This window comes from Miniopterus schreibersii (genome assembly GCF_964146895.1).
Source record: "Miniopterus schreibersii genome assembly, chromosome: 1".
NCBI lineage: Eukaryota > Metazoa > Chordata > Mammalia > Chiroptera > Miniopteridae > Miniopterus > Miniopterus schreibersii.
Window position 1 is genome coordinate 164,548,499 of NC_138101.1, and position 22,294 is coordinate 164,570,792.

Genomic DNA, 22,294 nt, shown 5'->3' on the forward strand with positions numbered 1-22,294 from the left:
TCCCTCCCTTCCACTGTATCTAAAAGCAATGGGAAAATATCCTCGGGTGAGGATTTAAAATAGATAAGTAAATAAATAGCTTTTACTATTTTATCAGCTTCTGAAGCCGGTGGCTTCAGAGTAATCATCATCATCATCATCATCACTATCACTGTCATTTTCTACTATGGTCCAAACCACTATCTTTTTTAAATCCTCACAATTACCTTGCAGAGTGATATTATCTCTGTTTAACATGTGAAGAAACTGAGACAGAGATGCATTTATTGGACATCTCAAAGCTAGTAAGTGGTAGAATAAGTTTATACAAGGCTGGGGTTTCTTTGTTTGGTCGGTTGGTTTTTTAACTACAAAGCCTGTGCTCTCCCATTACCTCCCTCAGTATCCCTCACTTTTTGTTGACTATACCAGCCTATTCCTTAATTACCAGAAATTTTATTCACAATTCCAGCAAATATGTGAAAGCAAACCTATCATTTTTAATATCAAATAGTGAATGAGAGCATGTATTGTGGAGCCAGACTAGACAACCCAGGTTCAGCTAGCTTTTGGCTACTTTTTCTTTGTTCAGAATGGCTATACTGGAATAGTCACTGATTATTGATCAGCTAGAAAAGGCATTTGATCAACAATACCTTAGCCATTGCTCTTAACCCTCTAATGTTAACCACACAGACCAAAAGATAAGAGATTTAGCCTGATGCTCACAAGTAGCATGGACTCATCAATTCTATCATTTGTGGTTAATTTAGTAAAAATAATAATAATAATGATCTCACACAAAATATTGAAGTATTAATTTTGTATGGTCAGTGGTTGTCAAGGATGAACTGCAGTCAACTTTTAAATACAAAGAGGTTTTATTCTAATCAGTCTTTGTTGGTATATTTTGTCCCCTACAGAGACCAGTGAAGGTGTATCTTTGCAGCTGGGGAACACAAAAGATTTTATTATTTCATTTGACCTCAAGTTCTTGACAAATGGAAGTGTGTCCGTGGTTCTTGAAACTACAGAAAAGAATCAGCTCTTCACTGTGCATTATGTCTCAAATACCCAGCTAATTGCTTTTAAAGAAAGAGACATATACTACGGCATTGGGCCCAGAACTTCATGGAGCACAGTTACCAGGGACCTGGTCACTGACCTCAGGAAAGGAGTGGGCCTTTCTAACACGAAAGCCGTCAAGCCAACCAAAATAATGCCCAAGAAGGTGGTTAGGCTGATTGCAAAAGGGAAAGGATTCCTGGATAACATTACCATTTCCACCACAGCGCACATGGCCGCGTTCTTCGCTGCCAGCGACTGGCTGGTGCGGAACCAGGACGAGAAGGGCGGCTGGCCCATCATGGTGACCCGGAAGCTCGGGGAGGGCTTCCGGTCTCTGGAGCCGGGGTGGTACTCGGCCATGGCCCAAGGGCAAGCCATTTCGACACTAGTCAGGGCCTACCTGCTGACAAAGGACCATGTATTCCTCAATTCAGCTTTAAGGGCAACAGCTCCTTACAAGTTCCCGTCAGAGCAGCACGGAGTTAAAGCCGTGTTCATGAATAAACATGACTGGTATGAAGAGTATCCAACCACACCTAGCTCCTTTGTTTTGAATGGCTTTATGTATTCTTTAATTGGGCTGTATGACTTAAAAGAAACTGCAGGAGACAAACTCGGGAAAGAAGCGAGGTCCCTGTATGAGCATGGCATGGAATCCCTTAAAGCCATGCTCCCCCTGTACGACACTGGCTCAGGAACCATCTATGACCTCCGGCACTTCATGCTGGGCATCGCCCCCAACCTGGCCCGCTGGGACTATCACACCACCCACATCAATCAGCTGCAGCTCCTCAGCACCATCGATGAGTCCCCCATCTTCAAAGAATTCGTCAAGAGGTGGAAAAGCTACCTTAAAGGCAGCAGGGCAAAGCACAACTAGAGCTCACAACCAAAATCGGATTTCAGCCTCTGCTGTGCACAGAACTGCGGCCCTGTGTCAGCAGCGCACAGGCACGTGTTAAAGGTCGGAGGCTAGGTTTTTGTGGATGACATCAGAGTGGTACATGATCCTAAAACCAGTCTTCTGAGATCACGGCATTCCATGGGTTGGGTGTGTAGAGTTGTAGGTGGCATTTAGAGCAGGAAAGTGTTTAGTCGGTGGGCTGAACAAAGGTGTTTAACCTTGCCTTGCTTTCACCCTGTACAGTTCCACAGGTAGCCCAGCCCCTCTCGGTTTGGGAAAATGAATGGTAAGTAGCTGTTACTGGCCAACTGTCTGTCACTTACCTGAAAACTTAGTATGGGGTGCTTTTAAAATGTGATTATTTATGTTTATGTTGAAAGCAGACTTTAAAAAAATAATGTGCTGTAATACAGTAAATATTTACTTGTAGCCTGAATAGTGGACTGTGTGCAACTTTTTTAAATGATGTGGTGTTTTTTTTCTATAGATTAACTTCTTGGGGGCAAATGAGCATATTTGTTGCTTTTGTTCAATTTGTTATATATGGAGAATATTTTGAATTTATGGTTTTCTTGATGTGTAAATTAAAAACACAGTCAGTGTTCAGGCTTCACAGTTATGTGATGTAAGCACAACTAAAATGAAACGTGTTGACTGCACAAATTACAAAAATGATGTTATCTGTTTTATAAAACTTGATCTACAATCAGTAAAGATTTGATAATCAGTCTATCCCTCCCTTATCCCTATCGTGATGGTTTCTTTTGTCACTATCTAGAACTTTCTGTTTTATTTCAGACTACGGTCAAGAGTTTTTTCTATTTGGGGGGACATTTTGGGGACATTATTTGGAAATTTTTACTATACGTAAACTAAATTTGGAAAGGAGGCTAATAATTTTGATAAGTCCACCACCACTGCACTTTTAGCATTTTTTTCCCCCTTAAAGAAAAATACTAGGCAGATATTACATACAAGAATCACAGCAGGTTTTTTCCGACTTAGATCATTCTTGGTCATCAACTTTTCAAACCATTGACTGCACATCATTGTTTTTCCTTTGCAGTTTTAATTTTAAATTATTTCAGCTGTTGGTTAGAAGTGATGCTACTGTGTTTGTTGTACATGTGTAATCAGACTTTATTTGGCTTTTATATCTCACTATGCCGCATCGTTCCTATGCCTGCAGGTTTCTTAGCCCACAAACCCTGCACGGTGTTTGCTGTAGGGCTTCAAGCATTAAGTCAGAACCAAGGAGGTTGATTTTGCTGTCTCTTGTTTTATTGTATGTGTGACAGACACTAAATCAGTACTATAGCTTAGACAGATTGGGATATGAGACCCCATGCTTTCAGGGGTCACACACAAGCGTGCAGTTTGTCTGTGACCTATAGTAAATGCACATCACAAACTATTTTGCCCGTAACAAAACCGTTGTGGGTTTTTAGGTTCCCCCATAGCTTTTGACCTTTTTAAGTTCTTATACATTAGATTTCTCAACAAAAAACATCTGGGTGTCTTCATTTTTAATTTCAGTGCTCAAAAATAAACTTTCTCCAATCGGGGAACCCTTTCTACTTCATCCTATTTGTTATTATTTTAGAACAGTTCAGACTTCTGCCTTGTGTTTGCATACTGGTACTTCAGATGAAGGGAATCAATGAAAACACTATGGTACTGCTTCTGTGACAAATACCAGTGCCTTAACAATGTGCCTGTCCTTTTCGACTGAAAAAGGACAGGTATTTTGATCTAGAAATGGCATTGCTATTTCACTGCTGTTGGTTTCACACTGCCTTCCACATTGCAACAGCAACCTAATTTTTCTTGTGATCCCAGAATTTTCTAAGAGAGTGAGTTGAACCTGTAGCAACACCGTCAGTACAAACTAGTGGTTCTCAAACTTCAGGATGTCTCAGAACCACCTGGGAGCTTACTGACGTGCAGGTTCCAGGTACTCAGTAAATCTCCTGTGAGCCGCGGGAACCTGCATCTTCCAACAAGCATTCAGGTGGCTCTGAGGCGGCGACCTGGGGGCAATTGTGGAGGAACACTGCCCAAGCCCATCCATTGCGTTTTTGTTCCTAAACACCTATGGAGTTTTCTAGGGTTTTCAATCATGTAAAATGTTTACTTACTCTGAGCTTAGAGAGAATGGGGAAGGTGTTTTAAAGTTTTCTTTTGTTTCTTTAAATGTGTCTTTGTTTCAAGATTGTGGGTGTTAGTTTACACGTATCTTGGGTTAGCTTTGACGTTAAGGTAAATCTGTTGCCGCTTTAGTTTTTAAGCCAGCCAAAAGTGTCCGATAAAGGTCACGTTTGACCCTTTAGCAGTTACTGTACATAAAGGCTTCATCCAAAAACCACCCCGTGTGTGTGAGCAAGTACAGAAGTGGCGCCCAAGCACAACCCGCGAGGTGCGGCAGCCCTTTCCGCGCCGGCGTGCGGACCTCGCCGGAAGCTGCTCTTTGCCTCCTCCTCGGAACTGGTTTTCTTGTTTTTCCTCTGTTGTACATGTGGGTTATATACCATGTGTTAAATATGCAATAAAGTGTTTACCGGATGCCCTTCTGAAGGGTGGTCCTTTGTAAAGCTGTACAGACTTTGCAGTTTAAGCACAATGTGCACATGTTAGTTTTATATACAGCAAAACTTGATTTTTTGCAGATGGAAAGGTATTTTGTTTCTATACAAAGTAAATGGATTGTTTGTGCTTAATGTAAAGCTGCTTTATAAAATTGTAAAATAAAGTTTTTATCTTAAAAGGAATATACCTGGATATTTCTCTTTTTTCTCTAATTATTCCAAAATTATCTGATCCGAGCAAGCAGATTTCTGACCATCATTTTCTGTTCGGCCTGTGACAACTAGTCAGGCAACAAATGTTCATTAAAAGGTGTATCAGGCCCTTTAAGACAGTGTGGGGAGGAGTATGTCACATGCGCCGTAACCAGGAGGGTTAGCCTATAGGGGATACATAGTGTTCACAAAACAGTTTCAGAAAAATAAAATGCTGGCTTGTGTGGCCAGTCAGAGAAGGCGTGGAGGAGCTAGAGCCTGGGCAGGGGCTCAGGCCTGGGCACCAGGTGGAGGGAGAGGCTCAGGTAACTTGAGCAAAACCAGGGCGCCGTGCGGGCTGCGAGGGTGCCTTCCCGAGCTAATTCAGGCTGGTGGCTGTTTCGATCTGATTTCAATTTATTGGAAGTTGGTCCTTCCTGTATTTTCTGTAGTTGCCTCTTCTGAACAAAAGCATTATTTAGTCCCTCCCCCCTTCTCGGATGAATGATCTAGGCTCCCAAATGCATGCAAAATCATAGACCAGCCCGGCATCATGTTGTGTTGCATTGCACATTATATTTGGGTGATAAACACTGCATTTAATTAATGGAATTCCAGTTGGTCAGCTTTTTCCAGCGGGTGGGTGCACATACTCTGACAGGCTGCTGATCCACAGTTGGGGCCACTTCCCTCTCTGTCTTCCTCAGCTGGGAAGCAGCCCCACAGGGGCGAGCAGTTCTTGGTCCGGACGAGGTCTCCGACGGCTCTTGCTTTGATTGTGCAACTTGAGCCAAACTGTTAATACATTAGCCATTCTGCTGTGGCACACCGAGCAGCACACGCTTGTCCCCATTGCCCTTGAGGGAGACAGACCCTCCATGCCCCAGAGGACTCGCTCCAGTCTGTGGAGCCCTCCTTTCCCAGGGATACCTCCTTCGTATCCACAGGGCCCTGGTGGCCACTGTGTGCTCTGACACTGCCTCTTCTGGGGCGAGTCCCTCACTCGAGGTGGGCCAATAAGTCTCTTCCCCAGGAATCCAAAACTGGGGTAGATAACTGAAGAAACACAGGGAAAAAGAAGAGACTCTTGACAGGGCTCCAGGCCCTGGATCCAGCGCATTTCTGAGGCCAGCAGCATTCCACGCCGGCCCCATGCAATACCACCGCATCCTTGGGATAAATTCCTCTGTATGCTAAGTGGGCTGGATTTAGTTTCTGTTGTTTATAACTAATGAACCCTAATTAATAACAGTGTCTCCAGTATAGAGAAAAATATAATGCAAATTCTATATTTTCCTGCAGTCTGGACCACTGTATTTGCTAGGGTTGCCATAACAAAATACCACAGATTGGGTGGCTTAAACCATGGAAATTTATTTTCTCACAATTCCAGAAGCTGCAAGTCCAAAATCAAGGTGTCAGCAGGTTTGGTTTCTTCCGAGGCCTCTTTCCTTGGGCTGCAGATGGTCGCCGCCTTCCTGTGCCCTCTGTATGTTGTCTTTGTCTAATCTCTCCTGATAAGGGGATCAGTCCTACTGAATTAGGGCCTATTTGTGTCACCTCGTTTTACCTTAATTACCTCTTTAAGGTCCTGTCTCTTAGGGCTTCAACATGGATTTGGAGGGGTTGGGGGACACACAATTCAGCCCATAACATCCACTCTTCACTCTCAAGTGCACAGAAACTGAACTAGCCGGGGTTGCCATTCAATTTGTTGATAACCAGTTAAGGCCAACACTCAGATCCTCAGGGACCATTCAGAGGGCAGAAACCTAGGCAGCGCTCCCTGGCTCTGGCATCGTAGCATCAGGAACATCCTCCACCCCATGGGCGTCCATTGCCTTCTCATACAGTCCAATTAGAACTAATTGATCTTACAACTCTTCTTTATAAACTAACAAAAGGTGACCTCTAAACTTAAGCAGTGGTAATAAATATATAGAGGCGCCAACATCAGCCCCTAGATTTTTATTCTTCCTACCATGTGTCATATCCATGAGCCCATTCTGAATATAGAACTCTGAGGTATTGAAAAAACAGAGCGACAGATGATATCAAAATAGCAAGTTGTGAGATTTGTTCAATGATAATTGCTTAAATTTCAAGACTGCATGATTGTAACTTACAAACAGCTAATAATATAGGGATAAAATATTGATTTTCATTATGCCAACTCCCTAAGGATGTCAGATTGAAAATGGATGTGAATTTAGATGTTGCCTCGGTGGTGGGCGGAATGTTTGCCGCTCCCCTTCTCATGGAAGGAGACACGGCGACCATCTGGTAAGCGCGATCGGTAACGTGTGCGCTGCACTTCCTGGGGGTAAGCAGCAGCAACACTAATTCTGCTCATCCTGTTCCAGGAGTAGAAGGATTTTGTGAAATGACAGGACTGCAAAGCAATCCATCGAGGAGCAGCAGCGAAGAGAACAGCAAAAGGGGAAGAGAGAGGCCCTGCGAAGGATCTGAAACAGAGCAGCCCATCAACTAATGGTAAACACAGCTTAGATCGGGTATTTCTAGGCAACCCCAAGCTCACTGCATCCAAACTCACCTGGAAGAGACAGTGCCTTCCTGGGATTTTGTGCTCTTCTCATCAGCACCTCGTGAAATCAGTGAGTGAAATCAGTGAGTTACGAATGGCTGCCCCCTTTACTAGTTTAGAAAACCTAGTAAAGAGTTAATTCCTGGGGCCAAGAGAAGGTGGTAAATCCATGAGGCGAGCTGGGGGCGGGGGGAGGGGGAGTTCTCGGCAAAAGTGTATGATTTTCACTTAATTGCCTGCTACTCTGTCTTTCTTTTTTAACACCAGTGAAATTAAATCTGTGATTCGATTGAATATAGAGTGGGAGGCCCCAAGCTAATTCTCAAATTCCACCAATGGCATGGCAGGTAATCAGGGCGAGAGGGTATCTTCTCAGCTCCTGCAGGTAACCTAGAGAGTCACCAGCTTCATCTGCAGATATCCACCACAAGTATTAGCCGGGCAGCTTCTTATGAGCTTGAATAAATCCTCAGAATTCTTCGTGTCTGAGTAGAGCAAACTACGATTCTGGATTGGGGCTGCTTTGTTTAGGACGAGGGAGAGGGGACAAGCACCACTGTGGGTGCTCCCCAAACTAAATCTCACAGCTCGCTTCTCAAAGCCCGACTCTGGAGGTAGTGAGAGAAGGAAACACTGTTGAAGTAACTTGCTTTTCAGGAGGCCTCCTTCCCTTCTTCATTCGGTCATCAGCTCCAATGTCAGCTCCTTGGTGAGGCCCCTCAGACCACCCAGCCAAGTCAGCCTCTGGGGTGCCCGTTATCACAGTACCTCGCTTTCTGTTTGCATAGCCTTTCTGCCCAACAGGAATGGACTTGTTCCATGTGCACAGCCCTGCCTCCCCCCCAGAATACACCTCCTTGACTCTGGCCCCTGTCTTATTCCTAGCACCTAGCACAGTGCCCCATCCACAGAGTGAGCTCAGTAAATGGTGGTGGGTGTTTTATTAATTAATTAATGGAAGTTTCCAAAGAAAGAGGGGCCTGGGAGCTAGCTCTGTCCTCACAGCATTCTGACAGTTCTTCGTACCCTCTAGAGTCAGCATCATTTCCAGGGGCTTCCTGGGAATGAAAATCCCAGGCTCCGTCCTAAACCCACTGAACCAGGGTCAGCGCTCTACCAATGCCCCAGGTACCTGGTGTGCACGTTGCAGTTTAAGGATCACTGCCCGGTGCACTGGTTCACAGACTCGCCCGCACGTTGGCATCACCTGGGGAGTTACACAAACCCTGACGCCTGGGCCCTGCCCGCAGTGATTCTGACCTCATCTGTCCTGGTGGGGACTGGACTGTGCAGCTGGTTATAATGCGCAGCCGAGGTGGAGAAACAGCTCATGTCTGGTGTGCCTTCCTGTGGGAAACAGAGAGCAAAGCTCAAGAAACGGACAAGGGTAAGGCTTGAATCACATGGGGAGGAAAGAGAAGGGAAATGTGTGATTGCCTCCCTGTCTTCAGCTCAGCCTTTAGCAGGGCACTCGGCCTCATTGGTTATATTTATACGCCCATCTCTTAGTTCCTAAGTTGCTCTGGGCCCTGCTCTCCTCCTCTTTAAGTGCTCTGAATGGAGACTGTGGCTCCCCCATCAGACGAGGGCATTACCCAGAGTGGAGGCTGAACCCCACTCAGACAGGGACCTCCTTAAGGCTTCTCATTTTCTATACACACACACACACACACACACACACACACACACACACACGCCAGTTCCCCAGAGTTCTCAGCACGGAGTTCTCCGGTGGGTCAGGGACACGGTGAGCCCCAGTCCAGTGTGTGAACACAGGTGCATGCACGCGCTCCCACACACAGTGGGCACCCTGCCAACCCCCTCGAGAAATCCTGACCTCCGCCCACAGATCCCCTGATCACAAGTTTCAAGGAGGCTGGATTTACAGAAAACCAGGCGAAGTCAGGAAAATCCCCCCAGCTGCTGTCCTTTCAGCGGAAAGGAGAGTCTGTACCCATGTCAAAACCACCCAGAAAAAAGTGCTGGCTGTCCTTGGGTCTCAAAGAACAACTCCAATTCTCGGATGAAGAAAAGGGAATTGGGTCCGAGGACAGGGCTCCTGCCCCTCCCCCAAGTCCACCTCACAGGCCCCACTCCAAGGTTTTCCTCCACCCTTACCTCAACCCCAGCAAGCTAGGATTCCAGTCAAATGCCAAGTAAACCGTTTCCAACATCTACACCTGGTGTAAATGGAGCGGCCAGGTCCTTTTACACCAAGGAGGCAGCGCAGCCAGGGGGCTCTGGGGTCGGTGAGAGAGACCTGGTGTGGCCCACACCCCCCTGGTCCCTGGCTGGCTGTGGCCTCCACGCTGCAATGCTTGTCTCCCTCTCAGGCTCTCGTCCTTCAAAGCAGCCTTTTAATGGGTGGAGGAAATCATTAACTGAAGGCTTTCTCTCTGGTTCACAAAGTCACTCACTTTGCCCGGCTGCCTTAAATCAATGCGCCAGCCCTCTGGTGACAGCCACGGTGCCTGCCTGTGCTCTAAGCAGATCTCACAGTGAATTAATATTTCTAATTACCAACAATTAAAATAGACTGAGAGGAAAAGGTGAGCAGAACTCAGCCCTGGGTCTCTCCTTTGCTGATTTCACAGAATTTTTCTGGGGACCAGCAGAGACCCACTCCCTACCTAGCTAGGCTTCTTTCAGGAGAGTGGGGGAGACTCCTTGGAGGGGTCAATGATAGCCGGGGACTCTCACCAGAAGAATGCTCAGAGAATCTTAGATACATTTCAGGCCTCATGGCCTGAATACAGGCCTCATGGCCTTAGATACATTTCTGCCCACAATTGTGGAGTCTCCCAGTGCCCTGAATTTTATCCAAAGATCTGGAGAGGACCCATGAGACCCAAGTGAAAAATGATTGTATTTTTTTATATTTAAATATATAAACTCACAAGCCTTCAGAAACCTGGCAGTTAAAATATTATAAATGAATAACTGGGTCAGTGGGTGATAAGGAATGGTGGAGACTGTGGCTAAAATTAAGCATTTAAAATTTTGAATTTAATTTCAAAAAATAATTACTAGGTGGACCAAATAAAATGCATCCTTAGACTAGATTTAACTTATGGGTAACCTATGTACTGTCTTAGGATTTTTTTAGGTATTATACCTAACCTCATCCTCCAACTGATAATGAAATCTACCCATTCTCTAACCTCAATCACTCCATCCAGAGCAGAAGCCTACTTCTCTTCAGTCTTACCTGGTGAGAGTTCTCTCAGCTCTTTTCCCCTGTCCTGTTGCCAGTTCTTCCAGGGCTCTGCTCAGTTCCAAGGCCCAAGTGTTACAACACCTCAGCCATGAAGCATCCTGACAGCCAGAGAGAGCCACAGCGTGCTTCCTGAGCCCTGCTGACTCAGGTGTCAACACCCTTTCCCTAAGCCAGCGGTTCCTAACTAGGGGAGATTTTGCCCCCTTAGGGGACACTTAGTAATGTCTGGAGACATTGATGGTCACAATTTCGGGGACGGGTGCTACTGGCATCTAGTGGAGAGAGACCAGGGAGATTGCTAAACATCCTACAGTGCACAGCACAGCCCCACAGCAAGGAATGTCTGGCCCAAGTGCTGAGGCTGAGAAACCCTGTCCTGAGTGGCCCTGAAAGAGCTCCTTGCAGGCAGGGCCATGTCTCGCTTAATGCCGTGCCCCCAGGGCCTCTGACACAGGGTCTGGCAGACGGTAGGAACTCGCTCAGGCCTGTTGATGAGGTGGAATCCCGTATCAGCCCAAACAGCACACAGCTGAGTCAGGAAGGCGACCCCCCATGCACCTTGGCTCTCCATACAAACAGCTCAACCAAGGCTGACAAGCAGAGAGGGAGTCTGCTGAGAGGGGCTTCCTGAGTTTAAGGAGGGAGCATTAGGATTGTTTGTTCCGTTGGGTTCTTAAGGTTGCAACAACAATACACCCAGGGCTCCTTCAGAGGTGGAACATTCACTGTGAAGAGAGATGTGAATGGAAACCCAGGCCTTGGGAAAAGCAGAGCAGAAGGGAGACTGGGCTGGGAGCCATCATTCTGGCACCTTCCATCATGAAGACCCAGATAAAGCCGTGTCTGTTCCTTCCAGCCTGCCCCACTCCACCCCCAGCTTCATCTAGTTGGTCCTGCTTAGCCTTGACCTGGGCTCCTACCAGGGTCAACTTATCTGTTAGACAAAGTGCCTAGAGCCACAAAAATATTTTTAGTTTTATAAAAAAAAATTTTTAATTCTCACCTGAGGATATTTTTTCCGTTGCTTTTCAGAAAGAGTGGAAGAGGGAGGGAGAGAGAGAGAGAGAGAAATATCAGTGTGAGAGAGATGAGTCCATTGGTTGCCTCCCGCACGCACCATCAGGGCTTGAGGTTGAGCCTGCAACCAAGGTACTTGCCCTTGGCTGAAATCAAACCTGGGACCCTTCCGTCTGCAGGCCGACGCTCCAACCACTGAGCAGACAGGCCAGGGCCACAAAAATGTTTTAATTTCTTTTAAAATCAGAACAGCCCAGCTGGGCATGGCTCAGCAGTTGAGCGTCGACCTAGGATCCAGGAGATCGAGGTTCAATTCCCGGTCAGGGCACAGGCCCAGGTTGCGGGCTCGGTCCCCAGTCAGGGGCGTGCAGGAGGCAGCCGGTCAGTGACTCTCTCATCATTGATGTTTCTATCTCTCTCTCTCTCCCTCTCCCTTCCTCTCTCTGAAATCAATAAAGATGTATTTTTTAAAAATCAGAAGAACAAAAGAATATAATAATAATAAATATAATGAATCTATCCTGGATTATATTCATCTTTCCACCAAGGCAGTCACATTAGATTTAACACTATATTTTATAAAAAGAAGGAGGCCACCCCCAAAGACTGCCCATCACGCCCTCCCAGCCCCTCTACACCGTGACCTCTCAGGTGCGACTCCCACCGTGGATCACTGTCCCTTGGTTCTTAATGAAAATCCCACAGGAAATCCACTGGAGACTTTTTGAATACAAACATGTAACTAGGAAGTTCATTGACTTTGATGAATTTTCCTTGGGAAAAGGTTTTTCCGGAATGGACTCCATTAAGTCAATTTAATTCCTTGATCAATTTTCTATAAAGCTCAGTTAAGCTATTTCCAATTTTTTCGCTTTTTCATTTCAAGTTGACTGAAACTATTTTCATTGGGACCAATTCTTTTTCCACTTAGATTTTTATACCAGAAATTTGGTTCATAGATCAAATTTTTGTCAATATCAGATTTCACTGGTGATAGCTTCTGTCGTGGCAGCTTATCCCTTGTAACCTTTACCGCTACCAAGTCCATTTCCTGGGGTGACATTTCATTCTCAATGTTGTCAAGAACATTTGGTTCTCTCATAAGTTCTAGGTGATGACAATCTGGATGAACCATATCTGTTTTTCTATGCATTGGATAAAAGACTTTAGAATTGATAACTATTTCTTAGCCTAAACCACAAGAAAATTGTGATCATATTTATGAGATGGAGGGAGAGGGTGATGGAGGTGAGGACACAGCGTAGAGAAGAGAGAAGCTGAGCAGCGTTCCTCAGTTGTTGAGGGTACAGGGAGGTCAGGATGTCCTGGGAGGGAGAGGGAATTAGTGGGAGGGTGAAAATGATCGTCCCTGTCCCAGTTTATCTTTGTCTACGCTTATGTCATATGTCACTTGACAACCCTTGGGATCAACTGTGGGTTGGAGGAAGCATGTGGCATAAAATATGATGGCCTAGCCCTGGCCTGTGTGGCTCAGTTGGTTCGAGCATCATTCCGTGCGCCAAAAGGTGGCAGGTTTGATCCCTGCTCGGGGCATCTGTGGGAGGCAGCCGGTAGATGTTTCTCTCTCACATGGATGTTTCTCTCTCTCTCTGTCTTCCTCTCTAAAATCAATTTTAAAAATACATATATGATGGCCTAGACGTGCCACTGAGCCCACAGCTGGGGCAAGCCACCGTTCCTCAGAGGAAGGTAAGGCACGAAACCAGGGTCTTGGGCTATGGGCAGAACAGTTTCCACCTGGACAGCCCTGTCTCTACGGCACAGAGCACTTCCACGGTGCTATTTCACACCATCACCTTTGATTTATGGATGATAAAGGAAAATAAGGCACATAAGCCGGTCCTCTTGTTTCAAACCCAGGACTCCCCATCAGGCCTCAGGGCCTGTGGAAAGAAGGCGAGGGAGGCACCGCGTCGCGTGTCAGAGTCGGCAGCGGTCCTAAGACCAGGCAGGCTCCCGGGGCCTGGGGCCTGAAGAGTCCAAAGGGAGGCCCCTACTGTGTGTCTAAATATTTAAAAGTTATTAATCAGGAAAAAGAAAGTGTTTTTTCCCTCTAACCTTGACCGATAATACCTTAATAATGACAAAAATTGAAAATCATGTTTTTCATATGACTGAAAACTGGTTTTTATATGGCTGAAAGTTAGTAAAACATCAAAGATGACAGCATTTAATGATTACTAGGTCTGCCTGAGCCTTCTGTTGATGAACTAGAAAGAATAATAAAATAAAAACATAAGTTATACATTATTTATTTCATAAAATTTGTCTTTCTTTATTCCAACAAAATTACAAATTATGCTGTTATAGTAAGGATTTTTACAAAAATTTTGTTCTATGGGCAGAAATGCCAAATTAAACCATCTTTCTTGAGTTCTTAGATTTGCTTTAAATTCTATGTAGAGAAACTTCAGTTTTCTGAAACAATAGGAACTGGAATTATTAATATATTCCCTAAAGCAGTACTTAGATTCCAAAGTGAACCATAAAATTTACATATCATGTTCAAACACTGCAATGGGCTTTTATATAACTTATTATTACAGGAAACATTACATAATATTCTAATTTTCTCATACAAATTTCTATCACCTGCAGATTTCAACCGCCCTTGAAGCAGTACCTAGCCTGGTGCTCCTCAGAATGCCCCCCAGGAAATATTGTTGCTGGTCTGTGATGAGGTAGGAGGTCGGGAGGAACGTGTCCCTAGGCACACTCTTCCATTCAGTTGTACTTTTTCAAAACAAGACTTTCTTGATGAGGAAAGCAGTATGTTGATTTACATTCCTTAATTAGCATGAAAAATCCATGTGGCATTTCTTAAGTTCTTTCACATTTTTCAACACTGAGATACTATAAAGAAAACCAAAAATACCAGTATTTTGCTCATTTGTGCAAATCTCTCTTCCATTGAGATTCTGCCTTCATCTATAATGGCCAGAAAATAGTCTCCATAAACTGGACTATTTGAAAATGAATCTTCTTTATAGTCATATGAGCATTTTATTTATGTTTCCTAGTTTCCTTATAGTTTATCTGCATATCACTTTTATTGCATATTTCATATGAAGATCTGTTCTATTTATCTAAAAATTTCTCTAAAAATTAAAAGGTATTTTCAGTTCTTTAAAAAAAGACAGCCAGTTTAGATTTTTTTTAAAAATAATATTTTGCTAATATTATTGACAAGCAACAGTTTACACCAAATAATTATGAGTAGCACACATTTTAAAAATAATTTCATTTTCTGTCAAGCACCATGACTTGCTCTTTGAGGGCCTGCTGTTTCACTGAACTCTTCTAGTCATATTGTATCTTGTCCAAATTACTTCTGATTCCTTTAAGAGTATTTGCTGGCCTTCCCATCAAGTGTCTGTGAGTGGTTGTAAGGTCAGATTTGATACGTGTTTCATCAAGATGTTCTATCTTGGGACAGGTCCAGAAAATATATCTAATTGCTGAACCATCCAAAGAATGCATTTCATTGGCGCAGTTGAAGCCACATCTCCTAGTAGAGATTGAAACCATGAGCTGTACGCAGCACAGAGAATGCTTCTTCATTTTTGATTAAAATTCTGGCGCATACACTTTTTCCTTTATGATCATATTAGTGGCATCATCAGAGGTTTACCCTGGACAATTTTTTAAATGTAATGCCTATAACTGAAAGCTGTTATTCAGTTTGTCACTTTAATCAAAACCTATACTTTTCATAAAAGGCATAAAACCAATGAAAATACTACTTAATTTTGACATTTCTTTTTCTGTGGTTCAAAACTCCTACAATAAATATTAGTCATTCAATGTAGCTTTTGTCTCTAATACAATCTAAGTGATCAGAGTAATATATATTTTTTAATTTTATGTTCAATTTCTTCTCTTACTTTTCACCCTCCAAATTAATCATCTCATTTTGAATTTTACATCCTAGATAATTATTTGTTTCACTTTTTAAATTTTCAGCTTGCATGTTTGCCTATGTTAGCATAAAATTTAAAGTCATTTCTACTAAACCTAGGCTTCATTATTTTGTTTTTTGTATATATAATGTCATTAGTGCCTCTCCCTACTCCGAATACAACATTCTATTTGGTTAGATACTGGGCACATAATTTTATTTAAGAACATCCCATCTATCTTCCCTATTGGCGTTTACGTATTTTTATTGAAAATTGTCCCCAGTTGACTGTTTAGTTAGCTCCTTTTTCCATTTCTAGTAATTGTATGAGTGTTTTTAGAGGTACAGGTAAAATCTGCTCACTTTTGTTGTTGGCAGTTCTCAAAATTTTAAGCAGGCTGTCACTTTGAAGATTTTCTGTTTCTTTTCACCTCTTTTGTCTGAGCTCCACGTTAATAATTGCTCTTTCTTTCATGATCTCTAGTTGTGTTCATTCTCAATGATCCATGGGATTAAAAATAAAATTAATCACATCAAGAGTATAAAATCGGAATATATTTTCATCATAGCAATGTAAATTAAATCAATTGTAAAAATGAACTTTTTTAAAAAGGTATGTTAAAAGTAATTTTATTATTTCTAAAATATTAAAAAGTATCTATTAAATTGTAAAGGCCAAATACAAAATATAAGTCACGAATATCAAGACTTAAAATCAAAATTACTTAAACCTGGAATTTTCTATTTAATTTTTTTTAATTATCGTTATATCTTAACTAGTTTATAAAATTAAAACCACTTGTGATTGTAGCATTCAATGTCCATCTAGTTGGAATACAATCTTTCCTGACTGACACATCCTGTGTGCTGAATAACAAGAATTGCTAACATTTATTATAAGTGCTAGCATTTATTGTGTCCTCACAGCCCTATGAAGTGGGAAAGATTATTCACATTTTTAGGGTGGGAAAACAGAGAAACTTGTCTGGTGTCCTCAGGCAGCGAGGGGCGGCGTCAGGAGCTGGCTCACCACACACTGAGTACCACCCTAGGACAGGCCCACAGGACAGGGCCCTGGAACAGTTTGGGGCAGGTGGGTGCCCCTCAGACCCAGGGTTTTCTCTGCCTTTACACTAATGCCACAGCAGCTATTTTCGGCCCCTTCAGGCCTGAGGCCTGGGGTCCTGCAGCCCCTAGCTTGGGGCTCTGTGTGGCACAGGTTTGGGACCAGCCATCTGGCCAAGGGTCCCAGGCGCTGCAGAGCAGGGCCAAAGCTGAGTGCCTCTTGAGCCGGCGTGAGGGCGCCACCTGCAGGGCAGCAGGGGCCCTTCCCGAGCAAGCCAGCTCACATCGGAGCAGGGACTGAGCAAGAAGAGGCTTAGCAGGTTCAGGCCCACGGCGGACCTCAGGGAAGCAAGGAAGTTTGGACGAGTGCAACCAGGAAAGACCCATGCTACTCTCCCCGCCGTTTGCTCAGTTAACCCTTTTCACTGCTTCCTCTGGCAGAAGGAAAGCTCTTCCTAATGTCTAACTTTAATCCCTCAGACTGCAAGGGAAGCCCTTTCACTGCAAAGAAACAGAGAATAGGGCAAGACCAAGCAGTCTTTGTAGCTGCTTTCTACAGTTTCCAGAGATACAGCTCTGTGGAAATGCATCAGGAGTTCCCCTCGCATTCAAGCCAACCCCCGTCCCACCACCTACAACCTCAGTCAGGCCCATCTCCTTGCCTTAGGAAAGCTCCTCAGATTAAGTGTGTGTGTTTAGAATCCTGCCACCAGATTGCACATCCATACCCCTCACAACAACCCAGTGAGATCAAAATTGCTATTGCCCGTGTTCAGATGGTGAAACCGAGGCCTAGGGAGATGGCACAACTTGTCAAGAGAATCAGGGACAGGCCAGAAACAAGTAGAGATCTGATCCCAAGCCCGAAGCACTTCTCACCAAGCACTGTCTCCCCCTGGTGGCAAAGAAGTGTGGGGTAAAGGTGAACTCCTGTGTCCATTCTGTGTGTAAGTGGGGTGCGGGTGCTCATGTGAGCATCCAACCCCAGGGTCCATATGCACATGCTTTGCACAAGTGCATGAATGACTGAAACCACTGGACCTCTATTTCACACACACGCACAGAGATGCAAAAAAAGACCTCTCACCTACCCCACATCTTAGACAAAACAACCCCCACATGGATCACAGTCTTAAATGTAAAATGCAAACCTGTAAAAACTTCTAGAAGATACAGGAGAAAAATATTTGTGACTTTGGGTTCTGCAAAGAGTTTTTAGATACCAAAAGCATAATCCATAAAAGAAAAAATTGACATTAAGTTGGACTTCATCAAAGTTAAACACTTTTACTCTGCAAAAGACACCGAAAAGGAAAACATACTGGGAAAATGTTTATAAATCATATCTCTGACAAAAGTCTTACATTCAGAATATATAAAGGAGTCAGCAATAAGAAATAACCAAATTAAAAATAGGCAAAGGATTTCAAACAATATTCCACCAAAGAAGAAGTAAGGATGGCACATCCTTCATCTGAGGGAAATGTGAATCAGAACCACAATGAAGGAGCTCAGATACTCAGCAGTACAGTAGTCGCCCCTTACACGCGGGGGATAGGCCCCAGTACCCCCAGATGCCTGAAACTGCAGCTATAACTGGACTGTATAGAGACTGCACTATGTTTTCTCCTAAACATACAGACCTATGATAAAGTTTTATTTATAAAGTAGTCACAATAAGAGATTAACAACCATAACTAATAATAAAATAAACATTTATAACAATATACTGTAATAAAAGTTATGTGAGCCCAGCCAGCATGGCTCGGCAGTTGAGCACCGACCTAGGATCCAGGAGATGGCTGTTCCATTCCCCTTCAGGGCGCAGGCCCGGGGCTACTGGCTCGATCCCCAGCGCAGGGCGTGCAGGAGGCGGCCGATCAGTGACTCTCTCATCATTGATGTTTCTATCTCTCTCTCCTTCTCCCTTCCTCTCTCTGAAATCAGTAAAGACATATATATTTTTTCAAAGTTATGTGAATGTGGTGTCTCCCCCTCCTCCCTCCTCTCTCTGTTTCTCTCTGATAGCCGAGTAGGCTACTAAGTGGCTGGCGGGCGGGGAGCACGTACAGTGTAGCAGGAAGGGGCAGGATTTCATCGTGTTACTTAAAACAGTGTGTAATTTAAAGCTATGGATAAGAGGAGACTGCTGTAAGAGTATAGTTAAATTATGGTGCATTTCTACCAAAGTATATTCTCCACCTTTCAAAGATTATATTTTGCTCTCCAAAATATAATTGCTCTTAGTATATGGGACAATATACTAAGTAAAAGAATTAAGATTTAAAGGTATAAACAGAATTACCTCAACTTAAAGAAGGAAAATTGTGTGTGTTAAATGGTTATATTAAAGACTGAAATACATAAAAACATAAATAAGGCTTATTTCCGGGGATGGCAGTTACAGGAGATTTCAGTTTTCTTCCTTATATTTCTCAGAATTCTCCAAAATGTTTCCCAACATATGCATATTGCTTTTATAAACTGTCTAATTAAGACAAGAGAGAAAAAAAATGGATGTAGGTCTGAGCCCCTAAGCCCTCCCCCTAAACCCTCCCTGATCTTTCAGTTCTTCACACAGGAGATGCCTCCGGGCTTAAGGTCTTCCTTCCTCAGCCTTGTCCAGAGGCCCCTCTTGGGGCTCTGCTCCTGGAGCTGCTGACTTCCCTTCCTCCTGGGAACACCCCTTCCCCTGCATTGTCCTCACTCTCCCCCTCCTCCAGCTGCTCCTCTTCTGTAGATACTCCTGCTGCCCTTCCCCACCCCCCTTTCCTTCCCGATCTCCATTCTGTCCCCGTGGGATTTCACTCACTCTGTGTCATCGGCAAGGGGACCGGGACACCCACATCTCCATGTCCGGCCTAAACAGTTCCCACCCACACGCTCCGGGCCCTTGCTCACTCACCCACCCATTCCGCAGATGCTCATTGCGAACCTATTGCCAGGCGCTGCTCTAGCAGCAACAGCAAAGGTGCCGCTTTCACAGCCCTGACGTTCTAGCAGAGGGTCAGGCAATAAACACGGCAACAGATAAATGAACAAGTTAACTGCAGGACCTGTATGCTAACAAGATCCCTGGGACATTGAATGCACATTAAAACTTGAGAACCACTGCTCCACACCAGCCATTCTCAAAGCGTGGTCCCCAGCCAGGGGCCTCAGCTTCTCCGGGGAGCCTGTAAGAATGCAAATTCTCAGCCCAGACCTACTGAAGGTGAAAGTCTGTGGGTGAGGCTCTGGGTCGGTGTTTAACAAGCCCTTCAGGGGATCCTACATGGCCCCATACAGGGCTCCTCAAGGTAGAGACTACATCTCATTTATCTTGGTAACTATTAGTTTCCTATTGCAACCCTGACAGATTACTACAATCAACGTGGCTTAAAATAACACAGATTTATTCGGTTTTTGTTCTGGAGATCAGAAGTCCAAAACCAGTGACACTGGGCCAAAATCAAGGTGTTGGTACTGATGTGTTCCTCCTGGAGGCTCTAGGGGGAAACCCACTTCCTTCCTTTTTCTGGCTTCTAGAGGCTGCTCACAACCCTTCCTCATGGCTGCATCACTCTGGCCTCTGCTCCCATCATCACACTTCTTTGTCTGACCCCTAACTCTCCTTCCTGCCTTTCTCTTACCAGAACCCTATACACGTCAGAAACCACCCCGAAAACAGTTGCTCACTCATCAGTGTGTGCCCTTGGTGATGAGGTCATGCCAGGGATGTGAAGGGTAACATGGGTATGAGCTCACTCTGATACAAAGGGCTCACTCTGATAATCCAGGATAATTGTCGCATTTCCAGATCCTTAACTTAATCACACCTGCGAAATCCTGTTCACCATGTGAGGTAACATATTCACAGGATCTGAGATCAGGATGGGACATTTTCGAGCTTATACAGCATCTGTCAGAGTGGGCGCTCAGTAAGATCTCTAGAAAGAATGAATGAGTGAGCGAAGGAGGAAAAATCAGGGGCCAGATGAAGCCTGCCTTTCCCCACCCTGTGAGCCCAGGCCCACTAGTGCACTTCCGACCTGGTCCGGAGGTAATGAGACCCCACAACGCTCCTTAGCAGAGTGGTTTTTCTGTTTAAGTGGCCAGGTGCTATGTGCACGGGGAAGGTGAGGCCCCAAATTCAGGACCTACCAGCCAGGACCAAGCCCAGCATGTGGCACTCATCAAGCACTGGGGCAGGCTGACTGGTGATCCAAAGGTCGGCTATGAGGGGAATAGTGGGGTACCAGCTGGGCAAACTTAGTGTCTGGGGTCACCAAGAGAACATGCATGCACTTTGGGTTCAAGTCCTGACTCAGCCGTTTGCCAGTTGGCTTGAATAGGCATTTAACCATCTGCGCCTCTTCCTCTTCAGTGACTTCATTGGCAGGGTGGGCCCTGTGGTGGTGGATGGGGGCGGGGATGCTACTGCTGGTGAAGGCGTGAACTGGGAAGCCGGAGCCAGTAGGCGGGTGCTGACGCTGACTCTGACTCTGGGTAGCTTGGGATTAGCCGTGGCCCCTACACTCCCAAGCCCCCTGGCCCCCAACCCTCACAGTCCTGGGCATGAATTAGGCTTTAGATCTTACATGGCCCTTTGTGTGATTTGCTGACTCCCTTTAGTCATTCATTACAGGGAAATGAGCTCGGAGAAAGGGGAGTCATAGGCGCCCATGGTCCTGGGGGCCTCCCTGGGGACCCCAAGTTGGGGCAGGAAATGCTTAGAATCTGGGTAAAAAAGCCTGGGCTCAGCATTTACCAGCTTCCCTGACCCTATAAGCTTCGGTTTCCTTCTCCATAAGCAGGGATGATGCAGTCCATCCCACCTCTCCTTGGCCCTTGGTGATAAGGTCATGTGAAGGGTAACATGGGTGTGGCCTGGGAGGGTGGAGGGAACAGAGTGTTCAAGTAATAGAAAGAGGCTCTGCCTGAGGTCTAACCTGGGGTTTGATGTGAGCCTGAAAAGGGGCTCTTTTAGACTCAGGAATATCATGACAAAGGCATTAATGTTCTGTAATTAAGGACAGCAGCTTGGGGCTGAATGAAATATTTACACAGATTTCAACTATCTTCTCCTTCTCTTCAGCAGCTCCCTCACCATCTAAAATATTTAGCAGGGATTTCAGAAGTATTCTCAAACCCAGCTATGGGTCAGAAAGGGACTCGATGGTGAGGAAGACCATGACCACTGCTTTTAGCAGATTCCCAGCCACGACGGCTTTCGCTGGAGGCCAGGACAGTCCACGGGACTCGCTCAGACCTATGTGTTGGAAGAAAGATATTGCACTTGGATCTTTCAAAAGCAAACTAAATAAACCATGTAGGCTGATGTGACTCAGATTGAACCCGAAGGAACTTTCTAGTATACACGTTTCAGAAACCACCCCGAAAACAATTGCACAAGAACTTTTGAGGAAGAAGAAAGCCCAGCAAGGCAGATGGAAATCTAATGCCACTTCAGCCTTTAATTCACGGAGTGACCACAGACAAGCCATTTGACCTTTTAGGACCTTACTTCTCCTAGAATAGCTAATAGATCTCTACCTCCCTGTATTCTAATGTATGAAATTGACTATAAATTCTCCATATTTCCCGTAAGTGGATGATTTCTCAAAGGCTTGATCCTGTGAAAGCTTCAGATTGGCTGGCTAATGTGAACAGGAGTCACATTTTGAACCTTAGCTATAGAATATAATGTTATGGTGAAGACATGTTCCAGGAAAAAATGTATATATAGTTAACTTTCGGACTTTGAAATGTACCTCTGATCATTAAGAAAGGCAGTATAGCACAGCGGTTGAGAGCACAAACT

General features: G+C 44.7%; 1 protein-coding gene across 2 annotated transcripts in view; it reads left to right on the forward strand.

Annotated features, from left to right (window-relative positions):
- Positions 1 to 4,719, forward strand: part of GLCE (glucuronic acid epimerase) — an 83,692-nt gene extending 78,973 nt beyond the window's left edge. For both annotated transcript variants that reach the window (XM_081143046.1, XM_081143045.1), the window contains one exon: positions 903 to 4,719. In XM_081143046.1, the coding sequence (XP_080999172.1) occupies positions 903 to 1,927 (1,025 nt within the window). In that variant the 3' untranslated portion in view covers positions 1,928 to 4,719. The remainder of the gene's footprint in view (positions 1 to 902) is intronic.
- Positions 4,720 to 22,294: the final 17,575 nt, after the last annotated feature.